Consider the following 17,882-nt stretch of genomic DNA (forward strand, 5'->3'; position numbering starts at 1 on the left):
CTGCATCAATAATACGGTCGATGAAGCACTTGTCTTTCATCATGATGTTTTAAGAAATGGATTTCAGTTAAGCCTGATTTAGGACCCGTTTGGAACAGCTTATAAGTAGTTTTTCAATCGTGATTTACGGAATACGAGACAAGTATGTGAGAGGAGTTTTGTCTTGACTTAGGTGAAATGTGTTATAGGAAATTTCCACTGCTATCCCAAACAGACCCTTGGTTATCTACAACACAGTCATAGATGGTCTTTGTAAAGAAAGGCTTGCAATCAATCAATATATTATTAATAACCCATCCATCTAGCCAACGCAAAATATGGCTTATTATTGGCTCCAGACTCATTTTATTGTTCACAAGCCGAATTAAATACTCCTCGGGCTGCATTTTAGCCAGTTAATTAATCTCCTACATTGAGCTTTGAAAAAGGCAAATGGTAGTACCTAATTTGAAAACCTTTGGGGTCTCATTTCTCTTGTTAGAGGTTGTTTTATCTTCAATTTAAAATCCTACTTTACTTGTCCCTCGTAAGCCTCCCTTCTGCTTCATCCCTTCTCTATTTTTCTTCCCTCTTCCGAGGCCTTCTGCCCTCTCATGTCATTATCCCCTTTCTTACTCCCTCGTCCTTACCTCACCATATCTCAAATTCAAAATTCAAAATCTTTCCCCCAGAAAGAAGAAAGTGATATTAATTGGTACCCATGTGTTGACAGGGAATCGGGATGCCAACTACAAAAGCAGCAGAGAGGGAACAATAATGAAGGCTATGTTTGGATCACCGTTTGAAATGGAAAAAGTCTATGGGAGAGCATGAAACAGTTTGTGACTTATTTAGGACCAAATGATTGTTTGGATGAACTAAAAACCCAACCAACTTCTAGCCTTCAACTTTAGTTGGACTCAAGGAAGAAAATCTGACTTTTTCCATTTCAAACTACAGTTTTAAACGATGATCATTAAAAATGAGCATTAAAAATATACCAACCCAAACTTACCCTCACATTTTCCCCTCTGCCTCATCTTCTTCGTTAGTATAATGAGCTTTTATTCAGACCAAATGAATTTTAATTTATATTCATGTTTGTCCATTATATCTATTTAATTAATTATCTATAATGTGTTTTCAAATTTTTCTTAGTGAAAAATATTTTTATTTTATAATCTCACAAAAAACTATTTTTATTTTATCATAATAATTTTAGGTTTTTTTTTTTACTATTATCACATTAAAAATATAAAATATCAAACACTACTATTTAATAAAGTCTATACCATTTTCAGTCATTTTACAATTGAACTCACTTTTCTATTTAACCACTCAAACAACTTCTAACTTTTTCAACTAACTTTTTATAAGCACATATCCAAATATAAATCGCATTACATTAACTGACTTTTACTCTAACTTCAGTTACAAAAGTCAGTTAAAATAGAAGTCAATTTTGCACAACGCCAATTCAAACACACCCAAAATTTTCTGGTCCTTTTTCTTAGCAGTGAACCCATTTTGCCTAGAATACTAAAGAGGTTTTAATCTTTATTCTTTCCTTTACTTCTCTAATCTTCCATTCTTTCTTTGCATTCTCTCATGGGCCTCTTCTTCTTCAGAGTCTTTTTCATCATCACTGATGAATCTCTTCTCTCCCTTTGTTTATCTTTTTTTTTTTTGGCTCTCTCTCACTGTCGCCCCTTTTCTCCACATTCAAGATGATATCTGGTAGATCCACTCACTTACCTTATAATCTTTTTCCTCTTCATTCTTGTCTTTGATTCAGATTTCCCTTTTTTTTGCTTTTGTAGTGTATCCTTCATCTAGGTTGAAGATAAATGATTTTGGTCTTATTATTTTGATAGATGATTGTGGTCTTGGATTTAATGGTTTCAGGCAAGGGTGAGACGGTGGGTAGCTGGCTTTATCAGTTTCAGAAAGGAATCGACAATTAGATTTGTTAGGTGACGGTGCTACAATTGAGAGGGGGTTTCGATCCTCTCAGAATCCTTCTTTCTCCTTTTCTTTTCAGAATCTCATCTCCACCGTTGGATCAAATAATAAATGGTTCGGATTTAATATTTTAAAAAGCAGATATCCATCTTTTCTCTCCTATTTGTGGGCGTTTGGGCATTAAGAGGACCTTTCCCTAGTACGAGAGGACTGGGAAGGACGCACCCCTCGTGTGCTAGTTATCGTGCCCACAGTAAACGCTGTGTAGCCAAGTTCAAATTAATATTAGAAATTTACAATAATTTATCGTTTGCTTGGTTGGACTAATAAAATGAAGCATCCAGGCTCTGTTTAAAAAAAAAACAATTATCTATATAATTAAGAGATCTATATGATAAAAGATCATACCCTATTGTTTTTCCTTTTTTTTTTTTGATTTGTTAATGAATCTATTTCATGTTTTTTGTAAAGAATAAATCTGTTTTGTTCATATGAATGATATTTGGCACAAAATAAGAAATGGTCTCTCCAAAGCATAAATGGTTGGGAATTCACATTCTCATCATCTTTGGTAAAATCAAGTCCACCATGGAGAGGTTGGGAATTCATATTCTCATCATCTTTGGTAAAATCAAGTCCACCACAGAGACATTCATAAACGGCTCTACCATAATTCTTAGCGGATAACCCCAATTTTGGTTTAATAGTACATCCCAATAGGGGACAGCCATACTTGTTCAATTTAGCAAGCAAAGATTTATCTCTATGGAAGGGATGATTCATTCGGATCGACATGAGAGTCCAACCACATTGCATTGCCAGAACCCATGTTGTATGTATATTTGAAAGAGATTGACCTTCTTGCTTCTCTCATGTTACAATCCTCGTCTTCTACCCTTTACAGAGAGTCATTCATAGATATTACCTTGACACCAAAGAAGAGTTCGACCCAATGCTTTATTTCTGTCCTAGTTGATCCTGATTCGACGTTAGAAGTATATTGATTTTTCCCCAATAACCGAATACTTTTGTCTGTAAATACTACATATTTGATTCGATCCATAAATCTATTTTCTTCCCTATGAGTTCTAGTCTCAATAAGAATGCTAATTCTTACTGTTCATATGTTATGATATGAATATACTACACCAATTTGTTATGTGTGGATGATGAGATTCCATTGATATAGAGCCAATGCCAATAGACTTATTGGAAGGTCCCATTGGCATGCATCCAGTAGGAATTGAACCTACGAATTCGCCAATTATGAGTTGGGCGCTTTAACTAGTCTGCCATGGATGCTTAGCAGGGATCCACAAAGCTTCTTAATTATAACATTTTTTTTAGTCACATTCTCTTGCACGAGGTCAAGGACGTTACAAGACGCCATTTAGTGAAAAGGTTTCTCATCTACATTATTATTACAAATATATTAATTAATATACCAAAATATATACAAAAAAAAAAATCTGTAGGACTATTGCAAGATTCATAGTGCAAATCATTCTTCATATAAAATAGATTTACACATAAGCCTTGTCCAGTAGCACTCTCCCATCCCACCGTTCACAAACGAAGCATTGTTACATTGGGTGCTCTATGGGTTCCAGCGGAGTTGATTTGGAGGTACCCCTACAAGTTTCATGTTTAAGGAAGCAAATCGAATTTTCTCCTTTTTGAAAGTTCTAGCTAATACTACCTCCGGTCCTTAATATAAGACCTTATTTGACTTTTATCTTGATCCTAAATATAAGATCTTAATCCATTTTATCTCTCATATTTATGTATCTTTTTCCAAGATAGTCCTCCTAACAATGATAGTTATAGCCAATACATTTAATTAGCAAGGATATTTTAGGAAAGATAACACATATTTATTACAAATAACTAACTTAACTTTTTTTCTTAATCTCTTCAAATTAATCAACTAGCTCTTATAATTAAGACCAGAGGTAGTATCATTTAACAGTCTTCTCTTGAATCTTTTTCTTTTGCTATTTTGTTTTGCTATATATGTAGGATCAACTCTTTCTCTTTACATATCTAGGTAGCCATTTCAATTGCAAAATTGGTGGTGTTGGTTCCTGCAGAGTTGATTAGTAGGTACCCCGTACCACTACAGGTTTCACGTTGAAGGAAACAAATTGTGTTAGCCTTTTGAAAGCTCAGTATCAAATTTCATTTAAAACAGTCTTTTTTGAACTCGGACAATAAAATTTATGACAAATCATGTCTCAACTTTAGTTAAGACTTCTGCACAGTGAAAAAGTAGCAAAGCTCTGTGCTTGGTTAGGGAATCAATTTGCGTATTACTCATCCATGCTATATGCCAACGTGACTCTCCAGGAATGCATGGTTACTATCATTTCAAAAGAACGTTTTTAATTGCAATAATCATAGGGATACTGACCTACTAAAATTTATACTGTTTTTTGTCTATTTCATTATTTTAGATCTTCATTTTGCTTTATAGCCTAGAGATGTTTCTCAATCTGCCATCTAGAGAAAGGAGAAACTGCTCTACATTGCTGCAAGTGGAAGATCAGAATTTTACCAGAAATATGTAACATTTAATTTCAGTTAGGGCTGAGTAATCAGTTAATCGGTTCAGTTAGTGTTAATAACTGAACTAACCGAATAACCGAAATGATCACAATGAAGAAACCGAACCGAAACTGAACAGAGTAAACTAACCGAACTGAAATAACCAAAATATATTCTGTTCGGTTAGTGGGCTTATTCGGTTATTGGGCCTTTTATTGGGTCTTTTTTTTTCAAGTACTATTCTAGCCTAGCAAGCACAAGAAGTTGAAATAGTGAGAAATAATGATTTTTTGGGCTCTTTTTGTACAAAGAATTTGGATATTTGAAAGGTGCAATAAAATTTTTAAATTCCAAAATCAAATATATCTTATTACACACTACATATATTGTGAGATAGAATAATTATTAAAAAGTTAATGACAAGTTGTAAATATGCAATTGCAATTCTCCCAAAATTTAATATCCTTGAAAACACCAGAACACCCACAAAATTGTAAATATGCTAGAAGAAAAATGAACCCAAGTTTGAGAAGGATTGTCAAGGTAAGCTCATAAAAATGACCCAACATCATAATCATCCTACTAACATTCTTCCAATCTTCAGACTCAGGCACCCTCTCTTCATCTTGAAGATCAAATCGAAAATAAGGATCTTTATCCTTAAACCTTTTGAAGGCTGCCTCAAATTTTTGAGCAGTCTCTAACATCAAATAGGTAGAGTTCCACCGAAAAGGGACATCTAAGCATAAGATTTGCTTACTTTGAATCTTTTCATCCACGCCTACTCTCTTTAAACTTTCTCATCCTAAGGGGTGATTGTCTAATATAGTGAACAACTTCTCTAACTTTTTTCACATAACTCCCTATTTCTTTCAACCCATCAGTAACAATCAAGTTGATTATGTGTGCAACACATCTCATATGCAAGAATTGACATTTCATAATTGAGTGACCCTAATTCATAATTTTTTGTTCTAAATATTGAACCATGACATCATTAGAACTAGCATTATCCACAGTACTTATGAGCACCCTTTCAATTCCCCATTCAAGTAGACATTTTTCTATTTCCATTCCAATATCCTTCCCCTTATGACTAGAAATAGGAATGAAATTTAAAATCCTCCTTCTCAATATCCATGCATCATTAAAATGAGCAGTAACGCACATATAATTGATTCTTTGCATGGAAGTCCAAGTGTCAGTGGTGAGGCAAACCCTTTGCCTCTTATGCAGTAAATAATCTTTAAATTTAACTTTTTCATCAATGTAGATCCCAAAATAGTTATAAGCAACAGTCCATCTTGATGGAATTTTAAACCTAGGTTGAGCAATTGACATAAATTGCCTAAACCCATCCCCCTCAACAAACTTGAAATGTAATTCATCAGTAATTATCATGCATGATAAGGCTTTTCTAATAGCATCTTGATCAAATTTCCAATTAGCAAGACCCATTTTGTCATCTATATTAAAGTTCAAGTGAGATTGCGTAAGTTCTTCAAGAGGGAGCTTCAATTTATAAGTAATCAAATGGTTGTTAAGTGTAGTGGTTCCATTAGCTTTTGAATCACATGCAAGATTTTTTTCACAATAGTTGCACTTACCTCTAGTTTTACCTCTCTCATTCACAAATTTGTGAAATGTTCCCAAGCCTTTGATTTTGATTTCATGCTGTTTCTTTTTGTAGTCCCACTTGCTCCTGGCATTGAAGACTTCGTTGTTTGAGTAGCATCATCATCCCTAACTTGAGCATCACCCGTAGTTTCACCATGAGAAGATATCTAATTGTTTTAAAAAAATATATTAGTTACACCATCATCAAAGTGGAACAAGTTACAAAATTTTCTCCACTGCATCATCAAACCATTATGAAATAATAAATTGAAGGCTTGAAGAAGGCGTGCTTAATTTTCTCCACTGCATGGGGTTCTATCAAATTGTTGACTGAAGGAATGACACCCCTACCCTCTGTAGTTGTATATAAGAAAACAAATGAGGACAATTTATAATGAATAGATAACTCCTATCTATAATCAATCTCTCTTCTTTTTAATTTACAATAGATTATATAATCAAGCATCACCCATGGTTTTGACTTTCAATCAATATATATGCTGCAAAAGAATAGAAAGGGACAAGGGATTATGATATCGAAAAACATAAGTAAACCACTTGAATACAGAGGGATGTTAGATATAATCAAGCATCATCCATGGTTTCAATCAATATATAATTGATGTCAGATGCAGAGTATTAATTTCAAATACAAATAAACCACCAAATTAAGTAAAATTGTTTTACAATCATATTATGTTCTGTCTATCCAATATACCCGTATCAATTATCAAAGAAAAACATAAATCACTCAAATGAAGAGGGAGCAATGAAAGGCACATGTGGATTATATAAAAAAAATATCACAGAAAGATCATAGAACACTAGAACAGTAGCTGAAAAAATTTCTACAACTTGAATACCACATTTTACTTGGCTGCACGTGGAGAAGGTTGAAGGGAGAGGGATCCAAGGTCGCGATTATAATGCTCCTATTATATGAAGACTGGTGGCAAGTTGAGTGGTGATTGGCTGACTGCGATGTGAGGCTCCTATATGGAGATTGTGGCGATCTGCGATGACCGATCGATGGAGGGAGTTTGAAGTTTGAAGTTCAGACTTTGCTCCTTACGACGACGACGGTAACGGCTAAGCTAAGGAGTGTAGATCAGAACTTCTTAGAATGAAAGGAGTCATTGAGAACTTCAGATTTAAGCTGCGCAATCCGCCTGCACCGGCCTGTGACTGTGAGACTTAGGGCTTGAGAGGAGATGGGAGTCTTTGAGAGTTTGGGAGAGAGGGAAACGAGTGAGTAATGACTGAGTGTGACTGTGAGTATGAGGCCGTGAAGGTGTGAACTGAGGTGGAATCGAACTCTGGGCCGGTGTGGGCCACGGGACTAGTGGACTACTAGACTGGATCACTGGATAGATGGAGTCAAAAGAAAATAATAAGAATAGGTGGGCCGTGGGGACTGGGGAGTAGGGACCAGGAGAGAAATATTTAAAAAAAAAGTTCATTCAAATTCAGCTATTTCAATACTAACCAGATTATTTTTCAGGACACCGAATCGAACACTGATAACCAAAATACTCGAATAAACTAACTGAAAAAAAAGAACCAAAATAACCGAACCGAAATAACTGGATTGAGTTCGGTTTGGTTCGGTTTTCAGTTTCGATTCGGTTTTGCTCACCCCTAATTTTAGTAGGCACTAATGGAATTATAATGCCTTTTCGTTTATCATCACATTATTTGACACATCAATCATCAATCAATATATCAATATATCAATATAGATACTCTTCCACCAAATCATGCCCTTAAATGGTACTAGGGAAGATTCTCAAGATGAGCCGTCAGCCAGGTATAATAACTTTAAGTACTCTGTTGAAAGGTCTCTGCATTAATAATAACGTTAGAGAAGCCCTTGTCTTTCATACTGACTTGTTGACAAAAGGATTTCTGTTAAATGAAGTAAGCTATGGTATCCTGATTAATGGCTTCTATAAAATTGGAAAAACGTCCGCTGCTCTTAAATTGCTTCGAAAGATGGAGACAGGGTTAGTTAAGCCTGATTTAGTTATGTACAACACAGTCATAGATGGTCTTTGTAAAGAAGGGCTTGCAATTGAGGCAAAAAAATTATATCATGAAATGACTGATAGGGGAATATCTCTGGGATATTGTTACCTACAACTCTCTAATATATGGTTTCTGTTGCATGGATCAATGGCACGAAGCCACGTGGTTGCTAAATGAAATGGTGCTAGAAGGCATCAGACCTAGTATTTATACCTTCAATATATTGATAGATGCATTTTGTAAAAAGGGGAGGATAACCAAAGCTGAGGCAATAGTTGGTAGGATGATGAAATGTGGTACAAAGGCTGATGTTATTACTTACAATGCTTTAATGGATGGGTACTATATGATGAATAATGTTGATGAGTCGAAGAAGGTTCTTAATAGAATGATCAAAAGTGATGTGTTGCCTGATGTTTTCAGTTACACTATCTTGATTAATGGGTTATGTAAAATGAAAAGGATTGGTGAAGCCATGGATCTCTTTCAAGAAATGCAATGCAAAAGTTTGTTTCCTGATATTGTGACATATAGTAGTCTTATTGATGGCCTGTTCAAATCACGAAAGATCTCAAACGTGCATGAACTTATTTACGATATGCATGGTAGTGGTCATCTACCAAATATAGTAACCTACAATGCCTTGTTAGATGGTTTGTTCAAGAGCCAGCGTCTTGATGAAGCAATTATGCTATTTAAAAAAATGGGCGTCCTGGGAATACAACCTGATATTTACACATATACCATTCTTATTGATGGCTTGTGCAAAGGGGGCAGGTTAAATGCTGCACAACAGATTTTTCAGTATCTTTTAGTCAAAGGCTATCGTTTGGATGTCCAAGCATATACTGCTATGATCAATGGACTTTGTAAGGAGGGCTTGTTTGATGAGGCAAAGACATTACTTTTTCAAATGGGAGAGAATGGATGCCTCCCAAATTTGTAACTTTTGAAACAATCATTGGAACTCTTCTGGAAAAAGGAGACAATGATAAGGCAGAGAATCTTCTTGATGAAATGATTGTTAGGGGTCTCCTAAAACGATAAAAGAAGGTTAGATACTTGTGTTCATGTTGACATTTGTTGTAATAATTGACTAATGTTTTTGTTACTCTGGTGAAAATTGTTGACCATATAATCTTTTACAACCATTGACATTTAAAGGCAATTGCATTGGTCTCCCTCTGCTTTTGTAGTTCGAAGTTAAAGTTCTTTTCTCTCTGAGCTCCGTGTGTGTGTTTGGTATTAACCTCAGCTGTTTTATCCTTGGTGTGCGTTGGGTCCATGTCAATTGGATTGTTTAATTGTGTATACTGTAATTGAACTTTCTATTCTACCCTTGTGATACGTACCAATCTATCCTTGTGAAGCAATGGAAACAATTTTATGATCCGACAGTGGTAAGTTCTTCATTCATATGCAAATAAATTGGAAGTGGGCCTAATTCTTTTTGTTTTCCACTGACAGTTGCCATCTTTTCCTTTTTTGAAGCTGAGTGCATATGCATATACCTGTTTAATTGGAAAAAAAGAAAAAGTAAAAAAACACTCAGCAAATTTCTGTGACATAACACGTGTGAAACTGCAACACAGGTCAGTACTTTATCCTCATGACATTTTTAATTTATCTCGTCTCCAAAATACAACCTCGTTTCTGTTTGCAGGTTTGGGGATGAATACCATTTGGAGAGTGATTAAATGTCCTTTTCTAATTCAATGGCTTTCACATCTTCACCTCGTAGACATTGTGTTTTTAGAAAATCAGAGCTTTCCTGGTTTTGCTGTGAAGTCGGGTGCTTGTGGTTATAATGTACTATCTCCAATATTTAATATAAGAGTTAGATGACTAATTTGGAGAGATTGAGAAAATCAGTTAAGTTGATTAATTACTTCTCTAAACTACCTATTTTAATAATGTGCATCACCCCTTGATGGAAAACCCTAACAATCAATGAGAATATTTTAGAGAAAACTTATAAATTTGAGAAATAAAGTGAATTGATGTATTATATTTAAAATCAAACGTAACCCTCCAACTAACTCTTATATTAAAGATCGGAGATAGTGTTTGATTGTTAATATGATGAACAGAGGGATGTTGCATTATTTCATAGCTCATTGTAATGCTTGTATTTAAGAGTAGGTTCACACTCTGAAACGGTTGAAAAAAGCACCCTTTGTGACAGGACTGTTTTGGAGACTAGAGGCATCATATGGTTGTGAGAATGATAAGTCTGTCTTGGAAACTTTCTCATAAATTCCCTCTTCTTCTGCGTTAACCAAACATAGGACTGTTGTTTCTCTTTCTCATGGTATTTCCTGATGAGGGTGTTTAATGGCGACCTTAGGTTTTCTCAATTCAGTATGCATAATTTGCCATGATTGCGGATGACCCTGACTGGTTGGGTGGATTACCAGCAAGTGTCTCGGCCAGTGATTGCTGCAATGCATCCATTCCATCTCCCATCCCATCATTTGTTTGCTCAGGTAAGGACTCCAATTGACTAAAGAGAAGCTGCATCAGACTCAATTCAGTTTGAAGTTAGACAGCATATTATGGAAGAATACGTACTTCGGTACAATAAAGATAAACTACTGAAATATGTATTGAATCCCTCTTTGCTTTCTTTCAAATGTTGACGAAGAATAGTCGAATTAAAGTAGATTCTGCATTCTGTTTTGATATTACAAGTTAGAAGGATTAAGGAAACATCCAAAAGAAACTCCCTAACATGTCTAATCTGATCTTCAAAAGCATAGCAAATCACATAGAGATACATTGCTAATGCTGATTAATGAGGCATTTTGTGTAGGCCTCTGTTGGGGATCTCTCAGTAGGTTTATATGCTTGGTCTCGCAATCTCCTACCCATAGTGCCAAGCAGAAGAGGTAGCCCACGATCTTGAGATTAGATTTTGCAGCTAGTTGAAAAGTATGTAAGCATAAAGTTTCCCCTTCTTTTTTTCCCCAGCATGAATGTTTCCCTTTCAATCCTTTTTACAATAGTTTTTATCATCACCCCTGTAATTTTCCTTTAGGGTGTGTTTGGTATGAGGGATTTGGGAGGGAGGGAGGGAGGGAGGGATTTTAATCATTTCCCTTTGTTTGGCAACACACAAATTTTAGGAGTTCCTTTAGGGTGTGTTTGGTATGAGGGATTTGGGAGGGAGGGAGGGAGGGAGGGATTTTAATCATTTCCCTTTGTTTGGCAACACACAAATTTTAGGAGGGGAGGGAAAATTTTTTAAAATTTCCCCTCCCCTCCCTTCTTCAACCTCCCCTCCAAAATTAAGAGGATTTAGAGGGAAAGAGTAATATTTTGTCATATTATGACCATTATGCCCATATTTTGTCATGTTGTGACTATTATGTTTATATTTTGTCATGTTGTGACCATTATGCCCACACCTTAAATAAAATAAGAGCAAAATTGTCCATATTAAAATATTTTTCCCTCCCCTCCCCTCTTTTTTTTATAAATCCAAACAAGATAATATTAAAATCCTTCCACTCCCCTCCCCTCCCCTTCCCTCCATTAAAATCCCTCCCCTCCCCTTCCTCTCATTGAGCCAAACATACCCTTAATTTGATTTGATGGCAGGTTTTTGTCTGCCCCAGAAGCTCGGTCTATTAGTAAATGGTGCTGTAAGGAAAGCGAAACGATTAATTCCACTTTGTTCGTTTGAAATATTGGTGCGAGTTACTTTTCCTGTATCCTCAGCTAGAGTAAAAGAACCTTCATCTCTCTCATTTTGAGAAAAAGGACGATCTGAGCTTTATTCTGCAGGATGGGCCTTGGGTGTTTGAAAATTTATTGTTTCACACAATTCAAACCCATGTTGAATTTGGATGTAAACATGTGATGCTTAATTTCTGGTGCCTGTAGATTTAGTCTCAACCATTCACAATCCAAACCCATGTTTAAGTGCAATTACGGGTTCATACGTTATTTTTCCAAGTGTGTAATGTATAAGAACGAGTTGTAAATTGCTATTCCTAAATGCGATTGCAAAGTTGTTAATAGCTTGTCAAGGTTGAGAACTTTGCAATCGCAATTTGTTAACTATGAAATGTATCATCGTTTGTTGTAAATTACTAATTCGAAATTGGTCAAATCGATTGAAAGTTCTTAATAACTTATCAAGTTTAAGAATTTTATTATTGCAATGGCAGTGCCAAGTCTTATTTTGCCAAGCATGTTGTAAATTACTCTCTTAAATAAATAACATTGATTGAAAAGTTGAGTTTTGTAATTGCAATAAGAGGCCTAATTCTTATTTTTCCAAATATGTGAGGTACGATATCTTATTGTAAACTGGTAATACAAAATGGGTAAAATTGACTGAAAAAATGCTAATAACTTCCCAAGATTAGGAACTTTGCAATTGCAATAACAAGTATAATTTTTATTCTTCCAAGTATATAACGTATAGTATTGTGTTCCAAATTGATAATCCGAAATGAGTAAAATTGATTGAAAAATTTTTAATGGCTTCTCAAATTTAGGAACTTTGCAATTGCAATGACAAGTTTGATTCTTATTTTGTAATGTACAATCGTATGGTACAAATGGCTAATTCAAAATGATTAAAGACCTATTCGAGAATTGTTAATAGCTGAAGAAGTTTAGGAAATGGATATCCAAACAAATTTTAATAAATTTTCACTTAGGTGTAAATGACTAATCTGAAATGGTTAAAACAAATTCAAGAATTGTTAATACCTACTGAACTTAGGTAATGGGTAAAATCCAAATAATATCAGTGAACTTTATTCAAACAACATTAGTGAATTTTCACTTCAATATAAATGATTAATCTGAAATGGTTAAAATAAAGCATCTTGCAATCATTTAATATCTTCTAGGCTTTTTTGTGTGGTCATTTTACTAATATATTATCACTAAAGATTTGAAGTCTGTAAATTCATAAAGCCAACTCTGCGTATTTAGGGAAACTTGATTCAATAAGTTTGAGTTTAACATTTTAATAAAATTTATAAATTTAAAATAATAAATAAATGGAAATTATTGAAATTTGATTTGATTTGAATAATTTAAATTCACAATAAATAGCGAGAGTGAGATCAAAACTGACATAAAAAAAACAATCTTCATTGAGATATTATGCGTGATTTATCTCAATTCATTTTCCTATTTTATGATTTGTCAATAATATAATTTGTAAAATATTTTGCATTCAATACTATTTCTAGTTTCTAAAATCAAAATTTTATTTTAATCTGTTTAAAAAATTTTTGTTTCTAATATAAAATTTTGTGGCCAAAAGCATTGGTTTTAAATTTTTGAAAGCAAAATCAATCAAAATGAAGACAAATTACATTAAGGGAGTGTTTATGTGAAAATCAAATCATGATTTTAAAAACAATTTTATGATATACAAAGTAAAAGGGTTTTTGGATAAAACGAAATCATGATTTTAAAAGTGATTTTATTTTATAAGAAATAAGGGGGTATTTGGATAGAAACCAAACTATGGTTTTAAAAATACTTTTACCGTATACAAAATAAATATAAAGAGGAGTTTATCTCGTTTTGAGGAAAAGTGTTTTTTACATGTCACCAAACACCCCCTAAATATGTGGAGGAGTTTGACTTGATTTATGAAAAAGTGCTTTTGTATAGTACTTTTATAGCTTCCCAAACACTCCCTAAAAAATATGTGAAAAGAGTTTTTTCTTCATTTGTGTAAAAATACTTTTTAAAATGGTTTTTGGGATTACCAGACTCTCCTCAGTAAAAATGATTTTAATCCCAAGTAAGATGTTATATTCCCACATCTCAAACTTGAGACAAATGATTGAGTGAAAACAGTCTCAGCTTATTTAATCTTCGGGTTTCCTATATTTTATACTTAATGTAAATATAAAATAAATTTTATATTTAGTACTGAATGAACTGGTATTAAAAATATCTATTCTAAATTACAGCAGGATTCTCTCTCTTGAAACGTGTGCCGCTTTACTTTCACTTGTGATGGGCGAACCTGTTTGCCGGAAAATCCCTCCGGATCGTACTTCGGAAGAGGGGACTTTGCAGATTCAGTCAAAAAAATCAAAGAAGGAGATCAAGGAAGACACACTGATGTCAGACAAAATGGAAGATGCGGAAGGTTGTTTCGATGAAAATGTGCCCCAAACGTCTAAAGTGCACAGCAGCGAAAAAGAACAGGGGAGGTCATATCGAGATTCCCTCTTGGGTTTCAAAGCCCAGGGCTTCAATGGGATTGCTCACAGTAACTCAACTATGGAAGAAGACCCATTGCTATCTGATTTATTAGATCAAACATGGAAACTACCAGAACCATCGGAAGATATCAAGAAACTAATGGAAGTATACCCGGTAGTTCCATGCACTGAGGAGGAGTTCAATGAATGTTGCCAACCGTGGAATAATGCACTAGTTATCACAGTTCTTGGTGCGAGGTTCCATTTATCCAGATTAAGAGACCAGCTATCCAGGATATGGGGATTCAGTGATTTCGAGCTTATTGACCTCCCAAACAATTACTATGTAGTTCGTTTTGGTGACGATGAACTTTGGGGAGCAAGATACAAGAAGGTCCTTTTTGAGGGTCCGTGGATCATAGCTCAACACAGTGTACTGGTTCAACGATGGTCTCCTTACTTCGACCCTTTCCAGAACCCTCTAGGGAGAATTGCCACCTGGGTGAGGATTCCAAATATACCTTTGCACTGCTACTCAAAGAAGTATATATGGAGACTAGGAGACATGATAGGAAAGACAATAAAGGTGGACATGCACACGATAGCCAATATCGAAGAGTCAAAAGCAAAGGTGGAAAGAGGACGGTTCGCACGTATCTGTGTGGAATTGGACCTGCAGAAGAAACTGGTACCAAGAATAATCTGCACTTCGGCACTGTATAATGTCGAGTACGAGGGTCTGGGGCTGATATGCTTCTCGTGTGGTAGGTACGGGCACCGAAAGGAAGCTTGCCCATGGAAGCCTAGCTCAGGAGAACAGCAGGAGGAGTGCAATAGCACCCCAAATGTAGCATCACCGAACTACAGTTTGCCGGCGACCCCAGTTACGACAGAGGACGAGAAATTCGGACCATGGATGTTTGTCAAAGGTCCGAGCCGAATACGGAACTCGAGGACTGTGAATAGGAACAGTACAGGAGCCGGAAATGGGTCTCATCAGCAGTACAAAAAAAAAGAAGGGAAAAGATATCCACAGACAAGATTTGCAGCTATAGCAGACCTGGAAGAAGAGCTGAAAGAACAAGACGGTAGGTCCATTGATCTAGACGGGAGGGCTAATCTGCTGACAAAATCTGGGAATGAAATAGTCATCTACGAAGGGCGGGTAGACCACCAGAAGGAAAAGAAGATGGGTCCTATGCCCAAAGGAAAAGAAAAATCGAAAGGGGGTTTTAAAGTTAAAACAGGACAGATGGGCTTGGGAAAAGAAAATAGAAGTCCCGCTTTGGTAGCACAGAAAACAAAAGCCCAAACCAGCAAGTGTTCGGTGACAGAGAAAGAAGGAGGAGTCCAGGAAACAAGCACAAAAGTAGGGCCCAGGAAACACAGTCAAAGGACCCATATAGTTGTCAGTGGAAGTTCAAAGTCGACAGAGCCCATAATGCTAGAACAGAATAAGGAAGCCCACCGAGAGAAAATGGAAGGAGTGGTGATGGAAGGCGTCATAGAAGGTGGCAACATTTGTTCAGAGAATCAACCAAGCCTGGCAGGGAAATTAATGGAGACAGAGAATACATCAATTGCGCAAGCCCCTCTGTGGGAAGCTATGGAGGATGAACCAGGAAAGAATCTCTCGGGGACTAGTATATCTGGAAGTGTGCAACGCAAGGGCATCTCGTGTGAAGGTAAACCACCCGATCAATAAGGTGATTGCTATTGTTTGGGGGTCTTTCCTTTTTGTCTTTAATGATTATCTCTTCCTGGAATTGTCGTGGGGCAGCTGGTAGAGCCTTTCCACGTATTTTTAGAGATATTGTAAGGAAGTATAGTATCAATGTCATGGGTTTATTTGAAACTAGAATAAGTGGAGTTAAAGCAGAGAAAGTGATACGCTGATTGGGTTTTAATAACTGGATCAGGGTTGAAGCCACTGGCTATGCAGGAGGAATATGGGTCCTATGGAACGAGGAGGAAGTGTCTGTTGAATATATTTATTCCAACACGCAATTGCTCCATTGCAAACTCACGGACATTTCTTCGGGTGAGGTAATATTCTCCACTTTTGTTTACGGCGACACCACAATATGCAAAAGAAGAATGCTATGGGAGTCCCTGAAAAAGATTGCGGAGAGTGTCAACGGGGCCTGGACTGTAATGGGTGATTTTAATGCTTTTTTGGAGCCTGGGGACAAGTTAGGGGGCACACCACCAGTTAGGCAGATGATGGAATCCTTCCAATCTTGTGTGAATCACTGTGAACTGATGGAGATACCAGCAGTAGGGGACCGTTTCACGTGGGAAAGAGAAAGAGTCAGAGAAAGATTGGACTGGGCCTTTTGTAATTCAGACTGGGAGCTAACACACCCTCACTTCAAAGTCTACCACCAGCTACGCTTCAAGTCTGATCATAGAGTTTTGGTGCTGGCCGGAGAGAAAATTGACAGCTTTCAAAACTCAAGGAAAACCTTTAAATATCAGGCAGCGTGGTGCCTTGAATCTGATTTCAAAGAGCTAGTCAAGGCAACTTGGGAAGGGAAGAACTGGAATGAAGGCAGAATTTCCTTTGAAATTAAGGTTTCTGAGTGGAATGAGAAAGTGGTTGGTAACATCCCCAAAAAGAAAAAAAAAGAAGAAGAAGGAGGTTCTGAGGAGGTTGGAGGGAATTGATAGGGTTCGGCAGCAAAATACCAGTAATGGTCTCTTCAAACTAGAAAAAAAGTTGTGGAGGGAGTTGTGGAAACTTACCACGCAAGAGGAGCTAATTTGGTACCAAAAATCAAGATGCCAGTGGCTCAAATTTGGAGACAAAAATTCGAGATTCTTCCATGCTACCACTGTGATGAAAAGAAAGAGATCTAAGGTTGAATCTTTGCAGGATGAAAATGGAATTTGGCAGGCTGATCAGAAAATTCTAAGTCAAATGGCCCGTGATTTCTTCAAAGCTCTTTACACAAAGGACCCGTATGTCAAGAAGGTAGATAACTGGCCAGCGGGGTTTCCCTCCCTTACCCTAGAACAGATTGAATTCATTCAGCGTGAAGTGACAGAAATAGAAATAAAGACAGCGGCTTTTGACATGGGTGCTTTCAAAGCACCAGGACCGGATGGGTTACAACCTCACTTCTTCCAATCACAATGGCAAGAGATAGGATCAAAAGTTTGTGAGCTGATTGCAAAACTCTTTAAAGATCCGACAGGATTAAATGAGATTAACCACACTAATATTGTGCTGATTCCCAAAGTTGATCATCCGACTGAACTCAAGGATTTTAGACCCATTTCACTGTGCAATGTTTGCTTCAAAATCCTCAGTAAAGTACTGGCAAACCGACTGAAAGGAGTCATGGATTTATTGATTCAACCGAACCAGTGCAGCTTCATCAGTGGGCGGCATAGTAGCGATAACATCATTATTGCTCAAGAGGTAATTCATACCATGAGGTCGAAGAGGAGTGGGCAAGGATTTGTAGCGATCAAAGTTGATATGGAAAAAGCGTATGATAGACTTGACTGGCAGTTTCTAGAATTTACACTCTGCAGTTTGGGCCTAAGTGGTAGTTTTGTCAACTT

General features: G+C 36.3%; 2 protein-coding genes across 2 annotated transcripts; both read left to right on the forward strand.

The window, feature by feature from the left end:
* Positions 1 to 8,305: 8,305 nt before the first annotated feature.
* LOC114757649 (pentatricopeptide repeat-containing protein At1g63080, mitochondrial-like) lies at positions 8,306 to 9,073 on the forward strand. Its single transcript, XM_028946734.1, has one exon. The coding sequence runs from the start codon at positions 8,306 to 8,308 to the stop codon at positions 9,071 to 9,073; it is 768 nt and encodes a 255-aa protein (XP_028802567.1).
* Positions 9,074 to 14,121: 5,048 nt separating this feature from the next.
* On the forward strand, positions 14,122 to 16,979 carry LOC114757650 (uncharacterized). The gene is made up of 3 exons (XM_028946735.1): positions 14,122 to 15,997; positions 16,093 to 16,135; positions 16,232 to 16,979. The coding sequence occupies exons 1-3, from the start codon at positions 14,122 to 14,124 to the stop codon at positions 16,977 to 16,979; spliced, it is 2,667 nt and encodes an 888-aa protein (XP_028802568.1).
* The last annotated feature ends 903 nt before the right edge of the window (positions 16,980 to 17,882 follow it).

This window comes from Neltuma alba, unplaced genomic scaffold, assembly GCF_004799145.2.
Source record: "Neltuma alba isolate B1F8T4 unplaced genomic scaffold, ASM479914v2 tig00010614_pilon, whole genome shotgun sequence".
In the NCBI taxonomy this organism is placed as follows: Eukaryota; Viridiplantae; Streptophyta; class Magnoliopsida; order Fabales; family Fabaceae; genus Neltuma; species Neltuma alba.